The sequence below is a fragment of the Fragaria vesca genome, linkage group LG5 (genome assembly GCF_000184155.1).
Source record: "Fragaria vesca subsp. vesca linkage group LG5, FraVesHawaii_1.0, whole genome shotgun sequence".
Lineage (NCBI taxonomy): Eukaryota > Viridiplantae > Streptophyta > Magnoliopsida > Rosales > Rosaceae > Fragaria > Fragaria vesca.
This window is the reverse complement of record NC_020495.1, coordinates 7,744,659-7,769,178: the sequence shown is the minus strand read 5'-3', so window position 1 is coordinate 7,769,178 and position 24,520 is coordinate 7,744,659. Positions and strand designations below refer to the sequence as shown.

Here is a 24,520-nt window from a genome sequence, read left to right as displayed (position 1 = left end):
TGGCCTGCGGATGACGCTGACCCTGTGACAAGTTCTCTTGGCCAAAGAAATTGTGGACCCTGTCTCCAACTTCGTTTCCAGGCATAGATAATCCGGCCACAAAATTGCAGCAGCTAAAATTCTTTTTAGAAAAAAACTACCTGATGAAAATATGAAGAGAGTTCAGAGCTTTAGTATTCTTGTCATTCCAGCAGACCACAAATCATATAAAATACTATAAAAAAAAAAAAATACACATCTGAACCTTATTCCAATATATTTTAGAGTTACTCCAACTGCCATGTCCTCAGTTCAAATAACTTAACCTGAATACAACCATGTGAGTGCATTAGGCATATACCAAGTAGGTCATACATAAAAAGCAGAATGACAACTATCAAATACAACCATGATGGTGATTCCTGTTACCACTTTTTTTCTGTGACACTTTTCTAAAAGCTTTTCTTGTAGAGGAAACCAACAAACCCAGACGACATAGCTGTCGTTAACATATTCATGTGGCATATAATAGCACCTCTAAATCCAACTAAATTATGATTACATATGCACAATAGGAATTGTTATCAACAGAGGGATTCTTTGCATAAAAGGATTATCAAGATCATTTTAGATATCCTAAGATAAGAGGTTTCAGACACTAGAATTATTCTCTATTAAATGACAGAACCAAGTGAAAAACTTCTATTGCAAAATGATGCTCTCAATGAAGAGATTAGTTTGCATAAGATTTTTCAATTTTATTAAATTTGATATGCCAACCCTCCCAGTTTCAAATCTCGACAGTCTATCATTCTTGCTGCATCTAAAAGGCCTTCTTTTTTTTGGTATAAAAACAGTATCTAAGAATGGAAGACCTAATTACAAACCCAAAAACCATCAGCATTCACCCAAACAATACACACGTAGAGCACCAAAAACCACGACCAATGAACAGAACAAGTAAAGAATACAGCCACATGTACCACAAAGGTCTTGCTGCAACTAAAAGGCTATGTAACAACCTCAGAGCAATATCACAATGAAAGAAAATATGACGCGTCCTCTCCAGACATGACACACTAGGAAGATATCGCCAGCATTACCCTATTCGTTTAAACAACATTTATACGTTACAAACATAAATGTCAGCTATCATTTATAACTTAGAAAGTACTTTAAAGTGCTAAAAATCCTAATTGTCATGGAAGCAAAATAGGAATACATAGTGGCCAGGGGTTCACTGCACTCTAGAGTGCCGCAACCGAACAAAGGCCGAAAGGAGGAGTCCAATGCGTCCATACTATGCGAAATTCATGAACCCAGCCCAAATCTGACATAATAACCTTCCTCTCCGATTAGCTTCACCACGAAAAATTGAAAAAGAAAGAAACCTTCCGCATTCAATTCTAGAATCAAGCCAAACTAAACTGAGTATCCCTAGCAAAATAGAATAGCTAAGCAAGTGTTTAACACTATTGAGCTCCTAAATTCTTTCCTTATTCACATCCCGCATTTACAGCTAAACACACAAGATCGAAACCGGAGCACCACAATCACAGCTCCACAAGCTCCGACTGAGCTGCCCAGCTATAAAGTCCCACACCGAAAGCGCAGATTTGCATTTGCATCAGAAACGGTGTCGTGTTGGATAAAAAATTAGGGTTTCAAAAGAGAGTTGCAGACTCACAGTGACGCTGCGCCCTCGGGAATGAAGCTCGGAGCTGATCTTCTGAGTCCGGCGCCGACCGAAGCGGTGGGGTTCGAATCGGAGAGAGAGGTAAGGGAGAGAGAGAGAGAGAGAGAGAGAGATGGGGTGGGCTTTTGAGCTCAGATAGCAGAGAGAGAAAAGAGAGAAAGTGATCGAAATAGTGCGAAATTTTCAACGAACAGAGAAACAAATGTGAGGCTCGGGCCAAGGCTGAGGTTCGGGTGACGAAGCGGGGCGGTTTGGATCCGAACCGGGGTTGGGGGAAAGGGGAAGCGTCAAAGATTGTTGGTAGAGGTAGAGTATGGTATTCCTGCAATTATATTTCGCCACGTGAATTTTGTGTTTATGGAATCACATTATTGTTACAATTAATCACTACTTTATTGGAACTTTTCAAATTCTAAGCACAACAGAATTCCCTCCATCTCTTCAGCTCTCAAGTTTCAACCTGTTTGTATATGAACATCTTTAGCTCGAGGAAAAATATTATTGGATCTTACTATTTTGACGAATATACATTATCTGGAATTATCACTAAAAGAACATATTCCTTACATATTCTCTTTTAATTAAATTAGTAAGTTAATTTGATGTTTATTTTGACCGACACGTGCAGTTCAATTCTATGATAATGAAAAATTGAGAATTTTCATCTGAATTATGTTAATAAGGCATCGAAGAATGGGGTGCTTGTGTTATGTGATATGAAAGATACAAACAAAATTCTACAACATTGCAAATTTTGGAAAATTTATTTGGTTCAAAATGACACCAAAAGAATCCATGAGGGCTTGTGTTATCGTTGGTGGTCGATTTGATAAATGAGATGAGATAAACAAAAGTTACCATGTAAGTAGTACCTCTCATGATGATTTTCTTCCTCATTTTATCGAGAGTAAACATGCCAATTCAGTTTTGTTAACAAGTTAACAACACATTTACCCAATGAGTATTCATACTTAGGTCCACAATAGCATCCCAACAAAGTCATACTAAAATGTTGTCTCATACGCATGAACTTGAGTGCCCCTCACACATGTTTGCTACAAACTAACAGGAGTTGGGACTACCGGTCATAAATGTATTTAAACCCTCATCAAACTTAGCATCCAACTAGAAGAATAAAGTTATACTCATAAAGCCACATCCCAATGAAAAATCGTAACAACATGTCACATCGTGCTGCTAGCATTTGTGCCCTACCTTCGCAGTAAGTCACTCCCAATAACCTCTCGTCATTCTACCCAAAAAAAAAAAAACTCCTCTTGTGACCATATAACCGACCCTCGCCACACATCCATACAAGTATATTAGTCATAAAACTACCATTTGAAGCACGATGAATGATTGCCACATGAAAGTATTAAGTAGAGTCGCTATGTCATTTGTAATCGAAAAAATAGTCGTTATGTCATTGCATTATAAAACACGAAAATAATATTTTAGAGATCTACATCATTTGAAGCATCATTAACAATTGTCACGTAAACTGTGAAATTATTCAACAGAGTCGTTGCATCACTTGATCTTAAATCATGAAAATGATGTTTTAGCAGCCCACACCTTTTAAAGCAACATACATAATCATTACATGAAAATGTGAAAGTACTAAATATAATTGTTATGTCACTTGATCCTAAACTACAAAAAAAATATGAAGCAACGGGAACAACCGCCACACAAAACCACCTGGCATACCATTGAAACAAATGCCCTTTGAAACAACACAAAGTCATGAACAATTATCACATAAAAATGTAAAATCACCAAATAAAGTCACAATGCCACTGGATCATATGCCACGAAAACGATATTTTGGGCGCTACACCCGCCCTAACGTTGAAAATTGATTGCGGAAGCAATGTTCATTGAGTTCACTAGTAGACCACTTTGTTAACGAAAATCTTATTAATTATGATTCACCAAAAATTGATTACAGAAGCAATGTTCATCGAGTTCACTAGTAGACCACTTTGTTAACGAAAATCTTAGTAACTTATGATCCATCATTACTGTAATATACTAATGTCCGATCACGTGATAAAATGTTGAAAAGTTTAATGTCGTTATGGTAAGTAGACTGAGAAGCTATGAAGTTTAATTATTGAATTATTACAACAATTAAAGTATCATTCTAATTTTATCGAATGTCTCGACTTGAGACAATAAAAGTCAAAGGATATGATCTATCATTAGGGAAAATGCCCAAATGCAAAAAAACAAGGAAACTAAATCTCATTCCAATGAAACTTTCATCCCTTAGCTTATTCCAATGATTCTTATGAAGAAGACGTTATTACCCTTTGTGTGATTAAACCCACACATATCTTATCTCTTTTTCCTTCTCCTCTCTCTCTCTCTCTAACCACCGGCGACGAATGACTCGCCTCTCCTCCTCCTCCTCATTCGGATCCAGCCTCCTCAAACCTCTCACCTCCGCTCTCTTTCACCGTCGTTTCTCCTCTTGCCAGAATTGATCAGATCTCCCTAAGTCTTCAACTTCTGGCGGCTGATACTCAAGGAGAAGATTTGATCTTCAAGCACTAAGATTTCGATCTCCAAGCTAAGCTCCCAATCACTGAGATTTTTCAAAGCTAGGGGTTTTGATTCGAGAAATCGAAAGAATCATATGGCGATGGTGATTGAGAGCTTTGTTTGGGAACCGAGTCTCGCTCTCTACGTCTTCATCTTCTTCGCTTGCCTCTTCTAGATTCTCTTATTCCCTTACTCCTCTGGCATCGGCAATAGGAGCGCCTCCTCTGCCGCTAAAGCTCTGTTGTCTTCCTGCTTCTCTATTCCATTGCCTCAGATAAAAAACTACGTTGAAAAGGTTAGGGTTAGGGTTAGGGTTTTTGAGGTGTTAATGATGGCGAGTCTTCTCCGGTTAAAGTCTCGACGGAGACGGCGGCTGACAAGGATTGGGTCTCGATAGTAGATAGTAATCTTGTTTTTACTAGGGACCAATAATTTTACCAAGTGTCAGTAATATTAGTTTTTTACTAAGGGCCAGTAATCTGGGTAACTATGGAAGGTTACTGCGGTTATGAATTAATTATTGAGGGTCAATAACATATTTACTAGGTGTTATTGGGGGTTAATAACTGATTATTAGAGGTCAGTAACTAAGTTATTGGGGGTCAGTAACCCGATTATTGGGATCAGTAACTAGATTATTGGCTGATATTTCTTCTTTTCTATTACATTATGCTAACATAAGTTGATTATTGGGGGTGAGTAATTGATTATTATGGGTCAGTAACTGATTATTGGGGGTAAATAACTGATTATTGGGGTCAGTAACTGAGTTACCGGTAATTGAAATCCCGTGACCGGAGAAAATATGAGTTACTAGGGGTCAATAATGGCGACCGAAGAAATTTCGGCAACCGATGACCGGAATCCGGCAACTGGAGTTCGGAGAGATTCCGGCAAAGTCTTCTCACTTATTTACTTTCTCTCTGTCAAGACCCACACCGAATTTTACCCTAAAACCCGGAGTAAATCCTGCGGGGACCACCTCTAAGAAAGATATTACCGAAAATTCGGCATAACCTCTCTTGCAAATGGACAACCCTTTCTAAAGAAAACCTGCAAACACTTCTAAAATTCTCAATCCACCCTTAAGTTCTGGAGCCTACGTGCTCCCCAACACAACCACCACAAAAAATAATAAAACATCTTCCAAATCAACACATAAATATCCAAATAAGATAACATACAACCTCCGTTAAATATTCTAAAATGTCAACAAGCCTTCGCCCACAACTGAAATAATATACATTAAACCCAAGTATTCAGAGCTACTAGACACTAGCGGAAGTAAGAAAACACAGGTAGGTTAAACAGGTAACCTACGGATGAAAAGTGATGGAAATGCGGGTGACTATGCCTCGTCTCCTACTAAATCCAACCCGAACTCTGCAGACTTGGCATTTTAAAACGAAAGGCCCAGGGGAAAACATTTATTAACGTTAGAGTGAGTGGACAAAAATAAAATTAATAAAAATATTTATGTATTCCCATTTTAATTTCCATAGAAAAATTATGCTGCATGCGACCGCTCAAAAAGCACTCAACTCATAAACTAGCAATTTCACTACTAGCTCCGGCTAGTCACCAACTCAAATAAAATGGAGCATCTCAGGCTAAACTATATATAAACATATATGCATATGTATTTACACTCGTCAGACTCCTTGTATGAATTCTATGAACAAATTAGAAAAATAGAAATTCATACAAGGCTACGACGCTTGCGTCTAACGCTCATGTCACGCCATAATGAAATATTTTCACATTATGACCGAAGAGGACGGTGTATATATACGTGTGGACTCCCTATATGAAAAACTAAATAAATCAGAAAAGAAAGTAGTTTTCATATAGGGCTATGATGCTTGTGTCTAACACTCACGTCACGCCATAATGGTATTTTACCTCATTATGACGAACCAAGCACGTATGGCTAGCTAGCATTTATTATACATACTATTCTCATAACATCCAATAAACATATCCATCGAAAATCTCATTTTCGGGAACTCTCCAAAGAAGGAAAAATTGCCAAATAACCGAGAAATCAATAAGTCTCATAAGAAGAAATAAATGATCAACAAAATAATTCATCACATGCTTTTCAATTAAAACAAAGGTCCACTCACAAAATAGGCCTAAGCCTAATGTCACTCCGAGGCTTCTTCTGCTCGGGCCTCCTCTCGTCCTGTTCCAAATATATAATTAATTTCCCACTAAAAATCCAATACTTAAACAAAATGGGCAAAATTAAACGTGAGCCTCCCACACACTCATCATTGCCCAACTTCGTCATTCTTAACTCAAAATGGCTCAAAATGGCTCAAACTTTACCGAACATACCGGCAGCCCTAATTCAGCATTCTACAGATTAATGACTTAAATCCTACGGCCGGATTCTACATTATTCAACCGCCAAAAATACCAAACTTCAGAAATTCACAAACCTATCCAAAACTCATCCAAAAATTCTATAATTCATATCAATAAACTCCAATTAATATTCCACACTTGAAACAATACAAAACTCCCAAACAGCGACGGACGGAGGCCGACTCCGGCGACCTCCAATTCCTATGAAATTTTGACAGCATCTTTCTCTCAACCCCCTCTACAACTTCCCTAACTAGCACAAACATCAATTCCAAGCCTAACTAGGGTAATCGACTAAAAACAGCAAAAGAGCCCTAGAAATTTCAACTCCACATTTCTCCTCACCTGAAGCGAACCGGAGTGAGTCCTTTTAGGGCAAGACAACTGGGTTGAAGACCTTCAAAACCATATATGGCTTGCCTGGATTGGTGGTCGGAGGAGGGAGTTCCGGCGAGAAAATCACCCCTACAGCTAGAGAATCCGGGCGAGAGAACTCCTTCTCGGCAAAGCTAGGGCGACTCTCATCGGCCTAGAATGGAAGCTGGGTCGGAGGCCGACCGTTTGGGACCGGAGCGACGGCAAACGGTGGCCGGACGGCGGCGGGCGGACAGCCAGAAAATCGGACAGTGGGAGAACTCGGGGGAAGAGGGAGAACCGGGAAGAAAAAAAGAGAAGAAAAAGACTTGGGTCTCCTACACCCGGTCCAAGTCCTTAAACTACTGTAAAACAAACCCAACTCCAAAAATAAAACACCCCAAAAATAATACCCTAAGAAAAAATATTACCTTTTACTAGCTAAAATTTATCATTTTTACTGTCGTCAAATTTTTTTCCTACGAATAACTCTCCGAAATAATTGTCCCTCAAAACCCCTCTAGAGACCAATTAAACTATAACCTCAATGACGAAGACGGTAAAATTCTTAGTATAACCAAGCTAGTAAATAAGGTAAAAATTTAAGGGTCGGGATGTGACACTCTCTCTCTATACATGTTGAAGTGGTGAGAGTAAAATTGTCTTAAAAATATACAAAATTATTTTTTTATTATGACTTTAATATAGATTTGTGTATTTAGATACAAGTAAGAACATCTTATATTAAAATGGGCTCATGTTTATTAGATCCATTGAAATGGGTAACAAGGGGTCTAAATTATTACTAAATGACCATTTTCCTTTATCATTATTGTTTTTTTAAATAATGAAGTTGAAGAAAATCTGATTGGGGAAATATAGTAAAATATCATTGTTATTTAACTGAAAACAAAAACCTAAAAGAAATACTGATTAAAACACTATTATCGGGGCCAAAAAAACAAAGACCTAAAAGAAATAAGAAATCGGAGCTGAACGCAGGCAGGGACGAACAAAACCAGCAGGTCGCTCCAGATCTGCCGCGTCGAAAGTTGAGAGCTCCGAGATGGGGGAAGAGAAGAGACACCAGATGATGCAAAACCTCTTCGGCGAACAATCCGAAGAAGAAGAAGAGGTCGACTCTGAGCACGAGTCCAATCCCCAGCCCAACTACGCCTCTGTAAATTCTCTCTCTTCCTCCCCAATTTCATTATCTCGATTGCTTAGCGTTTTGGTTTTTAGACCTTGCTATTTTACTAGCTCAAGCTAATCGCAGCTCAGCTCAAGCGTTACATTTTTGTATGAATGTAAAAGAATCGTTGTTCAGGATTATATACTGTTGCTGTTAGGGTTTATGGATAAATCTCATTGCATCTTCCATAGATTATGCACAAAACTTCAATATGATTCAAGAAATCCATCACTGTTAGTCGCTTGATGTTCGGAAAAGTATGATTTAGAGATGAAATATGTAAATTACAGGAGAGGGAGAGTAATTATACGAGTATCGGTGATGATTATAAGTTATTAGTGACGAAAGGAGGAGCTATGTGCTTTTTGTTTGTTAAAAGTTGAATGCAAGCAGCTTTGTGCGCTTTGCTTACGTATGTGTTTGTGATGGTTTTGGTTTTCAGGACGAAGGAGGAGGGCTGGAGCCTGAGGGTGAAGGCGAAGTGGAGGGCCAGGGAGAGGCGGAAGTAGAGAGTGAAGGGGAGCCGCATGAAGCGGATCCTGATCCAGGAGAAAGTGAGGGGGAAAGGGAGTCTCAGGAAGTGGAAATCCAAAGAGAAGAGAGTGAGGGTAATACTGACATTGATGAAAAAGAAGAGTTAACAAGCCGGAGACGAAATGTGATTGAGACTGGATCCGAGAGGTCTGAGGAAAATCACTACCATGACAATGACGATGATGATGAGGTTAATCAGGCTAGAAGTCCGAGGTAAATCACTAAATTTCTCTCTATTTCTATATTACACATTTTGCATTTGAAGAAACATATCTGAAGCAACACTTATTCTATGTCTTCTCACGGATATGCATAGTTTGTTTATTAATAGTTTTATTTATTATTATCATTCATTCTGTTATTGTTGCATCCAGAAAAGAAAAAGAAAAAGAAAAAATTACTATAAGCTTCTTGTATGTACACATGTTTTGAGCTAGCAGCTAGTTATTTTGACTGATTGGAGTTCTAATTGTTAATGCAGTTCTCCTGCAGAGGAGAAAGACCAGACTCGTAATGTGCATTCTGCTGTACTTGATGTATTTGGTGACGATTCTGAAGAAGAAGAAGACGATGATGATCGACCACGCTACGCTCATCGGGATGACATGGAGCATGATTCAAATGTGAGTATGGATTTTAGAAAGCTTTGAACTTTAATATTGCAGTTGTAATGATATGAGGGTTTTGCTGCCTCAGCGATCTCCTATGGAAGAGGAAGAGAGCTATGACAAGAGTCCAAGAATAGAGGATGCAATGCAGGATGAAGATGCTAGATATGAGTCAGAAGAGGAAAATATGGACGTTAAACCTAGGGAGAGACCTGTCGGTCCCCCATTAGAGCTAGAGATTCCATTGCGTCCCCCTCCTGCTCATCCCGAAAAGGTTTGTATTTTGATTATAGATGGTGTGATCACTTGTGAATAATTGCTTTATCAGCTTCTAGGATCACATTAATGGACGTTATCTCTTTTATGTCAGACTATGTATCATGACGGTGGTGTAGTTTAAGATTGCTTATTATATTAATATTAATAATATCAAAGCCAAGTCTTTTTCGAATTCATCCTTCTGGAACATTTTATTGGTGGAACATTGTGTGATTGAAATGCATCCTTCTGACCTTCTGTAGATGAACATGATCAAAGTTTCGAATATCATGGGCATTGACCGCAAACAGTTTGATCCAAAGACATATGTGGAGGAAGACACGTTTGTGACAGATGAATCTGGAACTAAGAAACGTATACGTCTGGAGAACAATATTGTACGCTGGAGGAAAGTTAGAAATTCAGATGGCAGAGTATCTGTAAGTGATTACTCTAACCTGCTATACATGCACATTTATCTTTCTGAATACACTAGTCATGTATGCATAAGAAAGATTTTTTGCTCACTTAATTACGTATGTCACAACATATGCTTTCACATATGTAGTATGTAGTCTGAATTTTAGTCAATGAACATTATTTGCTGTCATTTTGTCCTTTGTTCATTTGTGAGGTGGTCATTTTGATCTTTGAATTTGCAAACTGTTAGTTGGGTCTTCCAAATTCCCTTGTTTCAGCTTGAAGCAATAGTTGATTCTTCATGGCTGTTCTGGTCTGCTCTATTCAGTCACTGCTGATTTTAGGAACTCTTCCTTTCTTCTATGTAGCTGAAACTGTTAGCTAGAGGGACACGAGGCTTCTTTAGCCTATATGTTTAGGGTTTATTCTTTCTTTATCTCTTAAGATTTTTCAGGTGCTTTCTGTTAGCCTTTAGATCCACCTTTTCATTTTTGTTTTTCCATGTTAAAATATCTCCTTTTCCTAACGTGCCAGATGTTTTAGAAGTTTCATGTTTATTAATGGTCATACATGTCCTTATTGTTTTTATTATTTCTGTGCTTGTAGTGTGAGAGCAATGCACGCTTTGTAAGATGGTCTGACGGCAGTTTGCAATTATTAATTGGGAATGAAGTTTTAGATATATCAGTGCAAGATGCACAACATGATCAAGCACACCTATTTCTCAGGCACGAAAAGGTAAAAGTCCAAATAATTGTGTGTGTTACACCAATATATTTGTGATCAACTCGGGGTTCATCAGAAATCTGGAAATGCTTTAAACAGGTTGAAGAAATGTTAGAACTGTCTGCCAAGAAGTAGTATATAGTTTATATTCTGTGTTGGTCTCTATAGAGATAGAGAACTTGTTCCTGATTACCATTGCACTGTACTTGCAGGGGATCCTCCAATCACAAGGAAGGGTTATGAAGAAGATGAGGTTCATGCCGTCTTCTTTGGCCTCAAATTCACATAGACTATTGACTGCTCTGGTTGATTCTCGACATAAAAAAGTGTACAAGGTTAAGAACTGTGTTACTGACATCGATCCTGAGAGAGAAAAGGAGGAGAAAGAAAGGGTAATGTGTTGCCTATTTGTGAGTGTTTGGTATTTAGTGTTGTGGACATTTCTGTTGATAATTTGTTTGGTGGTGTAGGCTGAAAGTCAAACAATCAGAGCTAATTTACTTCTTAACCGAAAGAGGGAGAAGGTGAATCGAAAATATACACCCAATGTCGACAGGAGGCGCCAACTTTCACCTGGTTTCTTGGAGGATGCTCTTAGTGAGGTATTCTATTATTATTGTGCCTTTTTCATCTTCAAGGTTCCTTCACCATGATTAGTCTGCCACTTTTCATTTTATGACATTTGAAGAACACAAGTATTGTTTTTACTCCTTTTGTGGTGCATGCAGAAGACTATTATCAGTTGCTGTCACATATACTGGATCTTTTTTGCTTTCTAACTTATCTATTCACACCTGAATTGGGTTTCTTATTTGATCACTTTGTTCAGGATGATGATGAAGATTATCACGACTCTCGTCGTTCACGCCGCCACATTGAGGAGGAAGAAGCTCGAGCAGAGAAACGCATTATGAATGCTAAGAAGGTCCTAGAACTAGGTCTTTCTATCATTTTTCTTCTTGTAATGTATTAATTCTGATACTTATTCATTGGGAATTTAGGCACAAAGACCTAAAGAGTTACCTCGCAAGTCATCCTTTCCAACTTCTAGATCTACTCGGCAACAGCTGGATCTATCTGATAGTGAGAGAGGTGAGTCTGAATATGAAACCGATGGGGAAGAAGATGAGAGGTCTCCTCCACGTAAGAGGGCCATGGATCCAGAGCCGGAATATGAAGACGAGAAAGATTATTACGAAGAAGAGGCAGGAGTAAATGAGGCATCAGAGGAGGAGGCTGAGGTATGATTATTTTCTTTTGAATAGAAATACTTTCTGTGCTATTTGTATCAGTCAGCGGATCTGTTATATCAGTACTATAAGATATATATCTATGGTCTTTCTGGGTGTTTGTTCTATCAAGTTATATGGCAATCTTCACTGTATCATTTTGGCTTCTAATTTAGAATTTTGTTCTTTAAATGACATAGCTCTCTCTCTCTCTCTCTCTCTCTCTCAACTCAACTGTCAGTCATGAGAAGAAGTAGAATTCAGTTTTCTATTGAATCTACTTGCCATTGCTAAATATTTGTTGCTTGTGAAGTTCAAGAACATTTTGCATTAATTTATATTCTCTGTTTTAGTTTTCTGGTATGTGAATTCAAAGAAACGGTTTGCTAGGATGACTTGAGAGTTGATATACCTGTTAGTGTTTGCGATGTTTTATTCTAGTGCATTTTTGTCTTTTGGCCGTGGTTCTTGTTGAATATAGTATTATAGTTGCAACTTAAGTTTTCACCATATTTGTAGCTTGATAATGTTTTGATTGTTGCCCTTCTCAGTTAACAACTATTGTCAGTTTAATATACTTAATTTTAATCCTATTCCTTTGATAAATTTATAGGAGCCTAAACAAAGAGTTAGGGGCTCTGGACATGGTCTCAAGCGCAAGGAAATTGAGTCAGATGAAGACTCTCCTCCTAGGAAGGCTACAACACATCGTAGAATGGCAGTAGTTTACGACAGTGATGAGGAATAGTGTAATCCATTTGGATGAGTTCATGTGAGTATTCTACCAGTAATATCTTTTCAGCGAATTTAGTTTTGGTTCTGTAATATGAGATAGGGAATGATACTCTTTAGTCTTTACTGTTTCATTTTATTTTCCTACTTATGACTGTTTATATAGTACAAGTCCAAACTATTAAATATTCATCAATTCTTTTTATGTCTGTAATGATCATATAAATCTAGCTTATATGTGTACATAGTTACTAATATCTTACACATTATTTTGCAGATTACTAGGCCACCCTACCCTGCCTTCATTCTGGGAATGAAATGGAGACAAACTTAAATGTCAAATCTTCTAGATGGTCACGAAATCCATTTTGTTCCAGATGTCCCATGTCCGTTGTGGCGTTACAACTCATTTATGCAGTGTTTTGTGTATATATGAACAAGAGTTTGTTATATGGGAAAGGATGTGAAATCGGTGTATCTGTCATTTATTTTGCGCCTTGAAATATGGATACTTGATAGCAAATTTGGTTCATAAGAAAGTTGTGTTCTTCTCTTATCATTCTCTCAAAGAAACTGTAGCATTTCCGAAACTGTAATGGGTAATCCAGTGCAGAAAGCTTTACATTGCTATCAGCTGTAAAATTCTATCAAATACAATTACCAATTATTCAGGGTTTCCATGGTTCCTATTTTCCATCATTTCGGTTAGTGACATGCGTTTACATAAAAATCTCTAAACTACGCTTACCTCACAGTTACTGAAAGTGTTCACCTGGTTAATAATTGGTTAAAAGATTCATGGTCAATTATTGCTAGATTTACATCTAAAGGTGAAGAAAATTATTTTTAAGTTGTGTTGTTTTGTTTTGTTTTCACTCCTTAGATGCAAATTTAACGGTGGCTAACCATGAATTTCTTGGTACTATTGTACTTTGTTTAGTGTATAACTTACTATGAGACGACGTTACCGGAATAAAAAAGGAAGAGACTCCGATTGATGCGATCTTCTAGAATGTTCTGCTCAGATATCCGATCATCCAGCAGCTTCCAGTCTTCCACCAACCGAAATCCAAAACCGGACAGGAATTATGGCGCTCGTTGTATTAGTGGGCCACAAAACATTGCCAAAAGCAACCCATATGCCAAAATTACCATAAAGCCCTTAAAAACGAAAAGACGGAAATATCCCGGAGCTTCCAGGTTCGTCTAGTACTTTCTTGACGCCGACGTGTCAGCCAGACGTCCCTCCTTATAATCCTTCCCACACTCTCACTCTCCATTTCAGAATCAGAAGAAACACAAACAACTCTTAACACTGTTTTCACGAAAACCAATACACACCGAACGGTATTCTATCATCTTCTTCATCTTACAAGGTACGCCGCTCTCTTCCTCTCTTCTCTATCAATTTCTTGCTTTGCGTTTTTTGATATGAATATACGATGATCAGAACATGAACTAGGACTTGAATTTCTGGGTTTTTGATTTTGATTGGGGGTTTTGCTTATTTCGTTCAGGTAATAGAAAGTTAAAAGTAGAATGAATCCTGACAAGTTCACACACAAGACCAATGAGTCTCTGGCCGCCGCTCATGAACTCGCAAGCGACGCCGGCCACGTGCAGTTCACGCCGCTCCATCTCGCCACCGCTTTGATCTCCGACCCCGCCGGCATTTTCCGTCAGGCGATTGCCAATGCCGGCGGCAGCGAGGAGTCTCCGAAGTCGGTGGAGAGAGTTTTCAACCAGGCGCTGAAGAAGCTTCCGTCGCAGTCGCCTCCGCCGGAGCAAGTACCGGCGAGTACTACTCTGATTAAGGTGATTCGGAGGGCGCAGTCGGCGCAGAAGTCCCGAGGGGACACGCATTTGGCTGTTGATCAGTTGATTCTGGGGCTTTTGGAGGACTCGCAGATTGGGGATTTGATGAAGGAGGCTGGCATTGCGGCGGCGAAGGTGAAATCGGAGGTTGAGAAGCTGAGGGGTAAAGAGGGGAAGAAAGTGGAGAGTGCTTCTGGGGATACGAATTTTCAGGCTTTGAAGACTTATGGGAGGGATCTTGTGGAGCAGGCTGGGAAGCTTGATCCTGTGATAGGCAGAGATGAGGAGATAAGGAGGGTGGTGAGGATTCTTTCGCGGAGGACGAAGAATAATCCGGTGCTGATTGGAGAGCCTGGAGTTGGGAAGACTGCGGTGGTTGAGGGTTTGGCTCAGAGGATTGTAAGAGGGGATGTTCCTAGTAACTTGGCTGATGTCAGGCTGATTGCATTGGACATGGGTGCTCTCGTGGCGGGTGCAAAGTACAGAGGGGAGTTTGAGGAGAGGCTGAAGGCTGTGTTGAAAGAAGTAGAGGAGGCTGAAGGGAAGGTGATCCTGTTTATTGATGAAATCCACCTTGTTCTTGGTGCTGGTAGAACTGAAGGGTCTATGGATGCTGCAAATCTTTTCAAGCCGATGCTCGCTAGAGGTCAGCTCCGGTGCATTGGGGCAACGACTCTAGAGGAGTATAGGAAGTATGTGGAGAAAGATGCTGCGTTTGAGAGAAGGTTTCAGCAGGTTTACGTGGCGGAACCCAGTGTTCCGGATACGGTTAGCATCCTACGAGGCTTGAAGGAGAGATATGAAGGGCATCATGGTGTTCGAATTTTGGATAGAGCCTTGGTTATGGCTGCGCAACTGTCGAGTCGATACATCACAGGTATAATTTACAGCCAGCTGATTTGTGCAAGTTGTTTAATATGATACTGTAGAGCTGTTCTCGGTGTTTACATCTTTGTTCGCATTTTGTAGGGCGCCATCTCCCTGACAAGGCAATTGATTTAGTTGATGAGGCTTGTGCGAATGTGAGAGTCCAGCTTGACAGTCAACCAGAAGAGATTGACAACCTTGAAAGAAAGAGAATGCAGCTGGAAGTTGAGCTTCATGCGCTTGAAAAGGAAAAGGATAAAGCTAGCAAAGCTCGGCTTGTTGAAGTAAGTGTTGAATCTAGCTATGTGTTGATGGAAATACTTTGTCTATTTTGTAGTTTCATTGTTCTTATATTGGTTTTATGATGTTAGGTTCGGAGAGAGCTTGATGACTTGAGAGACAAGCTCCAACCCTTGATGATGAAGTATAGAAAAGAGAAGGAGAGGATTGATGAGATTCGAAGGCTTAAGCAAAAGCGTGAGGAGCTCTTATTTGCTTTAACAGAGGCTGAAAGAAGATATGACCTAGCCAGGGCTGCTGATTTGCGTTACGGGGCTATTCAAGAAGTGGAATCTGCTATTGCTCAGCTTGAAGGAAGCACAGAGGAGAACTTGATGTTGACTGAAACTGTTGGACCAGAACACATTGCAGAGGTTGTAAGCCGTTGGACTGGTATACCAGTAACAAGGCTTGGCCAGGATGACAAACACAGGTTAATTGGACTTGGTGAGAGATTGCATAAGAGGGTGGTGGGTCAAAACCAGGCAGTGGATGCTGTGGCAGAAGCCGTGTTGAGATCAAGAGCTGGATTAGGCCGACCGCAGCAACCAACTGGATCATTTCTTTTCTTGGGTCCAACAGGTGTTGGTAAAACTGAGCTTGCAAAGGCCCTTGCTGAGCAACTTTTCGATGACGAAAATCTAATTGTCCGAATTGATATGTCTGAGTATATGGAGCAACATTCTGTTGCACGTCTGATTGGCGCTCCTCCTGGGTAAGTTTTGTTCAAATGCCTTGTCTGATCATTCTTAGAGATTTATTTTTGGTAATTGCTCTTGCATTTCTGTATAGTAGAGTCTGACTGATGTTATATTTCTACAGATATGTTGGTCATGAAGAAGGTGGACAACTCACGGAGGCTGTGAGGCGGAGGCCATATAGTGTTATATTGTTTGATGAAGTGGAGAAAGCTCACCCTACAGTTTTCAATACTCTCCTGCAAGTTCTAGATGATGGGCGATTAACTGATGGTCAAGGTCGTACAGTTGATTTTAGGAATACAGTGATCATTATGACTTCAAACCTTGGGGCGGAACATCTCCTAACTGGTTTACTGGGAAAGTGTTCAATGCAAGTTGCTCGTGATCGAGTTATGCAAGAGGTATTTGTCAGAGATCAATTGTTTGAACTATTTATAGATTCTGGTTTCCCTTTCTATTGCAGATCTAACTTGACATTTACTTGAACAGGTGAGGACGCACTTTAGGCCGGAACTGCTGAATCGGCTGGATGAGGTAGTTGTTTTCGATCCTCTTTCACGTGAGCAACTGAGGAAGGTAGCTAGGCTACAAATGAAGGATGTTGCTGCCCGACTTGCTGAGAGGGGTGTTGCTTTGGGTGTGACTGATAAAGCATTAGATTATATTCTGGATGAGAGTTATGATCCGGTAAGTACTCCATTCTGAACTGTAGTTCTCGAGTCCAATATTTGCTTTGCTATGCATCTGCATTGAAATACTAAACGTTACATTATTTTCAGGTTTATGGTGCTCGACCCATAAGAAGATGGCTTGAGAAGAGAGTGGTGACAGAGCTGTCAAGAATGCTGATAAGAGAAGAGATAGATGAGAACTCTACTGTGTACATAGACGCAGGGCCTAATGGAGGCGAGTTGGTTTACCGGGTTGAGAAGAATGGAGGCCTGGTTAATGCTGTCACCGGCCAGAAATCGGATGTGCTGATTCAACTACCGAATGGAGTAAGGTTGAACGATGATGCTCATCAGGCAGTTAAGAAGATGAAGATTGAGGAAATGGATGAGGACGAGGACATGGATGTGTAAACCTTTTCTTTCATTATTATTGTTCCCGGGGTGTAACGTGCGAAAGTCTATGCAGTATCTTTTAGTGCTCATCATCTGTAATCTGTATTGATGATGGCATCGGTTTGTAAAATCTGTGTCCAAGCGCAACTTCGTTGCTTGTAACAGATTTCTTTTCATATTTAAGTTGTGGTTTTTTGTTACACTCTTCGCTAATATTTCTCTCTTTCGTGTGCATATCAATATTTATGAGTTGTATGGATGTCTAGGATGTGAACTTCTTTACACTATTTTCACATCAGCATATCTTCTTTTCAGATTATTAGAGATTGAACCAACAGAAGTTATTGGTTTACATTGGAATTATTTGTTACTGGGATTGGAGATGGTCGTATTGGCGTAGTCCATAGGATTGATGGTAAAATATGAGCTCATCTTACTACTACATCTACATAACCAAGCTTTTATTTACTGGAGCCACACCATGATTAACTGTTGGTTGTGTTCACAAACTGGGCTAGGGAAATGGGCTTTGGAAATTTATTGATAAGGTGCCACCAAGTGACCAGGCTAGCTCCAAACTTCATCATTTTAACCGGAGAGCTATATGTTATGGACTTGTGGTGCAGCCGGTTTGATGTTCTTGCATTAATTTTCTATTTAGGTGTAAATCTGCATCATACGTCAAATAATGTTCTATACTGAATCACAAAAGATGCTACCTAAACGATGAAACCCTTTAGGTACCATTAGGTACTAAGTTCTGTATTTCTTTCAATCACATTGCTATTGTTGCGACTTCAGACCTCTAAACTTTGCAGGGATCTGAAACGATCCTTAGGCACTAGTAACGGACCAACTTTGATATTTCAATTGCACTAACATTCATCTGTTTACCAAATTGAAGGTTGGAGATGGATATTTTCTATGTTTTCATTATATCAAATATCTTGATGATCATTTTTCATAAGTAACCCAAAATCGAACTTGGGGTGTGTATGGTAGTTGGGATAACGAACCAAACCTTCTTGTGGCTGGTAAGTGGAAACGAATTATTTGCGCGCTGTCAATAAGTGGCATGAAAATGATCGATTTAATTAGGGAAGGAGACAGTTAGCAAATACATATATATGGGACAAATTAAGGGAGATTGAATTCATGAAAGCTACGTACGTATACCCCTAGATCTAGAGCTAATTGTTGGTTTTTTGCTTGGTGTTCCATCTTCAATTGATGATGTAGTCGTACTTAGTACGTACAATACTTGAGTGATATTAAGCTTCAAGATATCGTAGGATGAGAGGTGTCGATCGAGCTGGATATATCGTAGCTCTAGTTTGCGGAGTCACTAGTTCAGTACGTAGTTCATATATATGGTTTCAGTTACCGTAGGGCGTGGAGAGTTACAAACCAGCTGATACGAGAGTGGGATCAGCTAGCCATATACTATAGCTAGAATCCAAGATTCCAAGGTAGGTACCCAAGAACAATAACTTGCAATATGTACGTATTTCACTTTCAGAGTTGTAATATTTATACGTGACTACTTGCTAGTCGTATATATACAAGTCTACTGATCTTTCTGATCTTTGTGAGGCGAACTGTATTGGCCTGGAAAGTTGGAAACCTATGAATCGAACTCAGATTCTCCAACTGCCTAAGATGCTGATGAAGATCGGTGAACCGTCAACAACACTGTCAACATTTTCCATATAGAGATACCCATATATCTTTGGTCGCTATATTTGTACGTTCCATTTCAAGCCACGAACCAAACTAGCTAGTTCTTTGCATGCAGAGACACAACGAGTCAATAATGCTTATGCGTACAGTATAACTGTGGGGCGTGGAGAGTTATAAACCGCGCGCGGCTGAAACCTGACAAAACAAGGGAAGTAGTTAGCTTAGCTTGCTACGAGCCAAGATGCACGCATCAAATCGATTCAGTAAGTGCATGGTTTATATGCATTTGGGAAAAAACGATCGTGAAGTGTCACACTAGCTAATTAGCTAGAGTTGTAACGTACGTAATCGATGACATTTAACGCATTAAAAGTAACATACTCGAATAAACTCTTTCGTTTCTTAAAATTACCTTTAACTTCCGATAAGTTTTATATTTGGCAAATTGTGTTTGTTAAGATGACATGAGCCATTTACTTCTGACCCATCAATAGAAACTGACTAAGAAAATAAGGGTTAGTCTTATTTAATTACCACTAGGAAAACGAGAAGGCTAGCTAGGTCTTCTTTTTTTATGACAGAAAAACGAGAAGGTTAATGTACACTTCTTACCCTCACCAGCAAAATGATAACAAATTGATCAGTCAAATAGGGTTGAGATTCCTCCACATCTCTCTCCCATTCATATTTTTAGATATTTGACTTTCAAAAAATATATATATATTTTTAGATATTTTACGATAAAAACAAAACAAAAAACAACAATAACAGTATGGAAATGTTCTTGTGACTTGTGATTATGTATTTGCATATATAAAATTCAAGAATGAAAAGTCATACATAACTCATAAGCTACTGTCGATATTCTTTTCTTAAATTATGAAATTAATCGACCATAAAGTTTTTCTCCACGGGATACCCGACCTTCAAATAAGTGCATCTACCCTTCACTTGTACAGATGAATCGACAAACACTCCAACCTAACCCACACGTTGTAACCTACTAACTCATCCGCACACCTCACTCTCCAATCCTTCTCTATTTATGTAAGAAACCTTCAACACCATATCGACTCATATTGAACACAAAGACAAACAACCATGTTTCTCATAGCAGCGATCACCCTTCTCGTCGCCGTGGTTCTATTCCGGCTTCTTTTCTCCGGCAAATCCCAACGTCGCTCGCTTCCTCTCCCTCCTGGCCCCAAACCATGGCCTGTCGTCGGGAACTTGCCTCACTTGGGCCCTTTTCCGCACCACTCTCTGGCGGAGTTGGCGCAGAAACACGGGCCCCTCATGCACCTCCGCCTCGGTTATGTTGACGTAGTGGTGGCGGCATCAGCATCCGTAGCGTCTCAGTTCTTGAAGACTCACGACGCTAACTTCTCCAGCCGGCCACCCAACTCCGGCGCCAAGTACATGGCCTACAACTACCAGGACCTCGTGTTCAGGCCCTACAGTCCACGGTGGCGCCAGTTCCGGAAGATCAGCTCCGTCCATCTTTTCTCCGGCAAGGCCTTGGATGACCTTAAACACGTCCGGCAGGTAGATATTGACCAGCTGCGTTACGTTGAAACTCTTACGTGTACCACTGCTTCGTTTTCGGGCATTGAAATTTTAACCGTTTTTTTTTTTTCGTATGAAAATTTACTGTTTGATAATAAGTGTGAAGTGGTCAAGATTTCAAGTTACTTAACGTTCGGGGTCAGAAACGACTAGAGGGTTTCACTCATCAGTTTTCACCACTTGAATATTCATCAGTTTTTATCTTAGTTAAAATCGTGTGAAAATTTGAGCTTTGAGTTTGATTAGCAGTAATTTTATAGATATCCTTTAATCCTTACGTGAGTTGTTACATCAGTTACATGTAGCTTATTTCTGACCATTTCATTTTTTAAGAAAAAAAAAAAAAGTTTTTCATTTTAATTAGTTTAATTTTGGGACATGATTCTTCGTGTTATTAAAAATTATGCAAAAATTAGAGCATCGAGTTTGAAATATTTTAACTTAATTTCTTAAAAAATGATATCATTAACAGTAATTGTTAAATATTTTTCATTGATTGCAGTGTTTTCTACCTAACAAATATTTTCCCTGAATTAAATAACAGATATCCTTAATTATATGTAGCGTATGCTCTTACTTAATTGGTTTTTAATGTTAGTGACACAGACATCAGTCTTCAACTTAGGATTTCCTGAATTGATTACATGTGTATATGTTTTTTGATAAATTAATTAATTATGCAAAATAATTGTAGGAGGAGGTAGCTGTGCTAGCGCATGCCTTAGCAAATGCAGGGTCAAAGGTAGTGAACCTGGCGCAACTACTCAACTTGTGCACGGTCAACGCCCTAGGGCGAGTGATGGTAGGGCGGAGGGTTTTCGGCGACGGCAGCGGCAGCGACGATCCGAAGGCGGACGAGTTCAAGTCAATGGTGGTGGAGATGATGGTGTTGGCAGGAGTGCCCAACATAGGTGACTTCATTCCCTGCCTTGAGTGGCTTGACTTGCAAGGTGTGGCGTCCAAGATGAAGAAGCTCCACAAGAGATTCGACGACTTCTTGATGGCCATTGTCGAGGATCACAAGAAGAGCACCGGCACGGCGGCGCACGTCGACATGTTGACCACTCTGCTCTCCCTCCAGGAAGACGCCGACGGCGAAGGTGCCAAGCTCACCGACACCGAGATCAAGGCTTTGCTTTTGGTAAGCTCTCGTGTCTCTTTCTCTCTTTCTTTGACTCGTACCCAAAGTCTACAGTTACGTTTAATTTTGATTATGATGGTCCTGACTGAAATGGCCCGAATTGTCAATAAATGGGTCATGTGGGCTTTGTGTGTGATAGTGCCTGTTCGACATTTAGTGAACTAGGACCCGATCAGGTTGCCTTGCCTTTCCAATGTTACTCCCCAGTCCCCACCCAGGTGGCCGACGACTAACCCCCATACACATATACATCACTTGTACCTTGCTACTGTGATGAGATTTAAGTCATTTAACCTAGGTTGGAATGTTGGATGAAAAAGCTTGTCCTTCAAGTAATTTTAGCCGCATTCTTACCGTAGGTAAATTTTGTTATTCAAATTATTGGAACGAAAGTAAGTTTAGTGTCTTGTCTTGTATGTCTTTGTTTGTTATTGTTTATGGAAACAAGCTTTAAGCTTTAGAGCATCTCCGGTGATAATGTCAAAATCCCACGTGGAGCCAATAGTTATAAAATGACATCTGAAAACTCATTCCAACCCCATATGTCTATTATACCGTGATGACATTTTGGTTTCATGCTGTTATTTTTGACAACCCATTCTCTGCCGTCTTTTCATTTTTTTATTGTTTCTCTTCCCTCTATCTTCTTCCTTTTTTGCTTCTATGTAAAGAGAGAGAATTAACTAGGTAAAGATAAGCATAGAAGAATAGTTAAATATTACAAATATTTAACAGTTGGGTTGGAGGAGAAATTGAAGTAAAATGTCAAATTTCACATCAGATCACGTCAAATGTCAAAATTCAAATTTGACAAAAAATTATAACCATTCTATTGGAGATGCTCTTACTATATCTTTAACTCATTATGTGCATTATGTACATGCAGAACATGTTCACAGCTGGCACTGATACGTCATCGAGCACGGTAGAATGGGCATTGGCCGAACTTATTAAGCACCCTCATATGTTAGCGCGACTCCGAAAAGAGTTGGACGATGTTGTTGGACATGACCGACTCGTGACAGAACCGGACCTACCCAAGCTCACCTACCTCCAGGCCGTTATCAAGGAGACGTTCCGGCTTCACCCGTCCACTCCTCTCTCATTGCCTCGTATGGCGGCCGAGAGTTGTGAAATCAACGGGTTCCACATCCCGAAGGGTTCCACATTGTTAGTCAATGTATGGGCCATATCGCGTGACCCGGCTGAATGGGCCGAACCGTTGGAGTTCAGGCCCGAAAGGTTCTTACCGGGCGGCGAAAAGCCTAATGTTGATATTAGAGGAAATGATTTTGAAGTCATACCCTTTGGTGCTGGGAGAAGAATATGTGCTGGGATGAGCTTGGGCCTCCGTATGGTTAGTTTGATGACTGCAACATTGGTCCATGCGTTTGATTGGACCTTGGCTGATGGGACACCTGAGAAGTTAAACATGGATGAAGCATTTGGGCTCACTCTACAACGAGCTGCACCGTTAATGATGCACCCGCGCACCCGGCTAGCCCCACATGCTTATAAAACTTCATCATCTTAATTGGAGAGCTAATGTTCTGGTGTGGCCAGTTTGATACCCCCCGACCCCCGTGTTATATGTTTAGGCGGGTTTTTAAAAAAAATTTGTATCACAAATGCCATATAAAACCTTCATATTACCTAATATGTATGGATGTTTTTTGATATAGGTTGTGAGACTTTCTTTTATATTATTCCTTTCATTTGTTAAATGGATATAGCTTATGGAATGATGTATACCAGAGTTCAGCTAAAAGAATGTTAAGCAAGTAAAGTTAAACAGATAATTTCTGCTCACTCATACCAAAAGAAAACCGATGCGTGGTGTTTATGGCTCACAATAATAAACACCTTAAAAGGGTAATTTCTGTTATATCACGTATTGTTTACAAAGCGACAACTTTGATGTTGAAGTTGTGTGTAAACTCTTAAATAAGAGTGAGGCTATTGAGACCTCCAAATTTGCTCATTTGACCTCCCTTTATTATGAGTTATTGAATGACAATTATCTCCTCTTACGTAATGACTATTAAGAACAATAATCATACAAAAAGAAGTATATCTTTTCTCTCTAGACTTTCCAATTCGATAATTAATTGATTGTATTCTTTATTATTTTCGAAAAATTCTACAATTAGTCAATGCATGTCATGCATCAACTCTGTCATAAAGTTGTAACACGAGTCCTTAAAATAGTAATATTAGTCCTCAAAGTTGTAATATGAGTCCTTAAAGTTGTAAAAAACTTAATTAAAACATTAGTCGTCATGTGTCGTTAAAGTGGTAAAATGTGTGCCTAAAGTGATAATTGAGTCTTCAAGATGATAAAAGAAAAGTTGTTACAACTTTAAGGACTCAATTACTACTTTAACGACACATGAGGAATAATGTTGTAACTAAAATTTTACAACTTTAAGGACTCACATTACAACTTTGAGGACTAATTTTACAACTTTTGGGACTCATTTTACAACATTATGACATAGTTGATGCATGACATGCATTAACACACCACAGCCTTACCCATTATTTTTCTTATATATTTTTAATTTTTAATTTACTATTTTCTAAATTTTACTATATATTATATATTTAATTAGAGCTAAAACTATGATCAATATCAACCATGTGACATAAAATTTTCTACTATCATATATATAAGGTGAAAGAATATATATGCAAAAACAAATCGATAATGAAAAATTAAATAACTATTGAAATAATTTCATGATGTACATAAAATAGAAGGG

General features: G+C 39.3%; 3 protein-coding genes across 3 annotated transcripts; all 3 read left to right on the top strand.

The window, feature by feature from the left end:
* Positions 1-7,874: 7,874 nt before the first annotated feature.
* Positions 7,875-13,232, top strand: LOC101315341. Its single transcript, XM_004299262.1, has 12 exons — positions 7,875-8,126; positions 8,581-8,885; positions 9,154-9,295; positions 9,369-9,554; positions 9,802-9,978; positions 10,565-10,696; positions 10,897-11,076; positions 11,155-11,286; positions 11,514-11,609; positions 11,686-11,925; positions 12,530-12,685; positions 12,923-13,232. Exons 1-11 carry the CDS (start codon positions 8,013-8,015, stop codon positions 12,659-12,661), a joined length of 1,836 nt encoding a protein of 611 aa, XP_004299310.1. The 5' UTR covers positions 7,875-8,012; the 3' UTR covers positions 12,662-12,685; positions 12,923-13,232.
* Positions 13,233-13,924: 692 nt separating this feature from the next.
* On the top strand, positions 13,925-17,934 carry LOC101315050 (chaperone protein ClpB1-like). Its single transcript, XM_004299261.1, has 7 exons — positions 13,925-14,021; positions 14,163-15,337; positions 15,430-15,611; positions 15,699-16,321; positions 16,429-16,708; positions 16,797-16,994; positions 17,087-17,934. Exons 2-7 carry the CDS (start codon positions 14,185-14,187, stop codon positions 17,387-17,389), a joined length of 2,739 nt encoding a protein of 912 aa, XP_004299309.1. The 5' UTR covers positions 13,925-14,021; positions 14,163-14,184; the 3' UTR covers positions 17,390-17,934.
* Positions 17,935-19,930: 1,996 nt separating this feature from the next.
* LOC101314754 (flavonoid 3'-monooxygenase-like) lies at positions 19,931-23,463 on the top strand. Its single transcript, XM_004299260.1, has 3 exons — positions 19,931-20,596; positions 21,312-21,758; positions 22,645-23,463. The coding sequence occupies exons 1-3, from the start codon at positions 20,153-20,155 to the stop codon at positions 23,290-23,292; spliced, it is 1,539 nt and encodes a 512-aa protein (XP_004299308.1). The 5' UTR covers positions 19,931-20,152; the 3' UTR covers positions 23,293-23,463.
* The last annotated feature ends 1,057 nt before the right edge of the window (positions 23,464-24,520 follow it).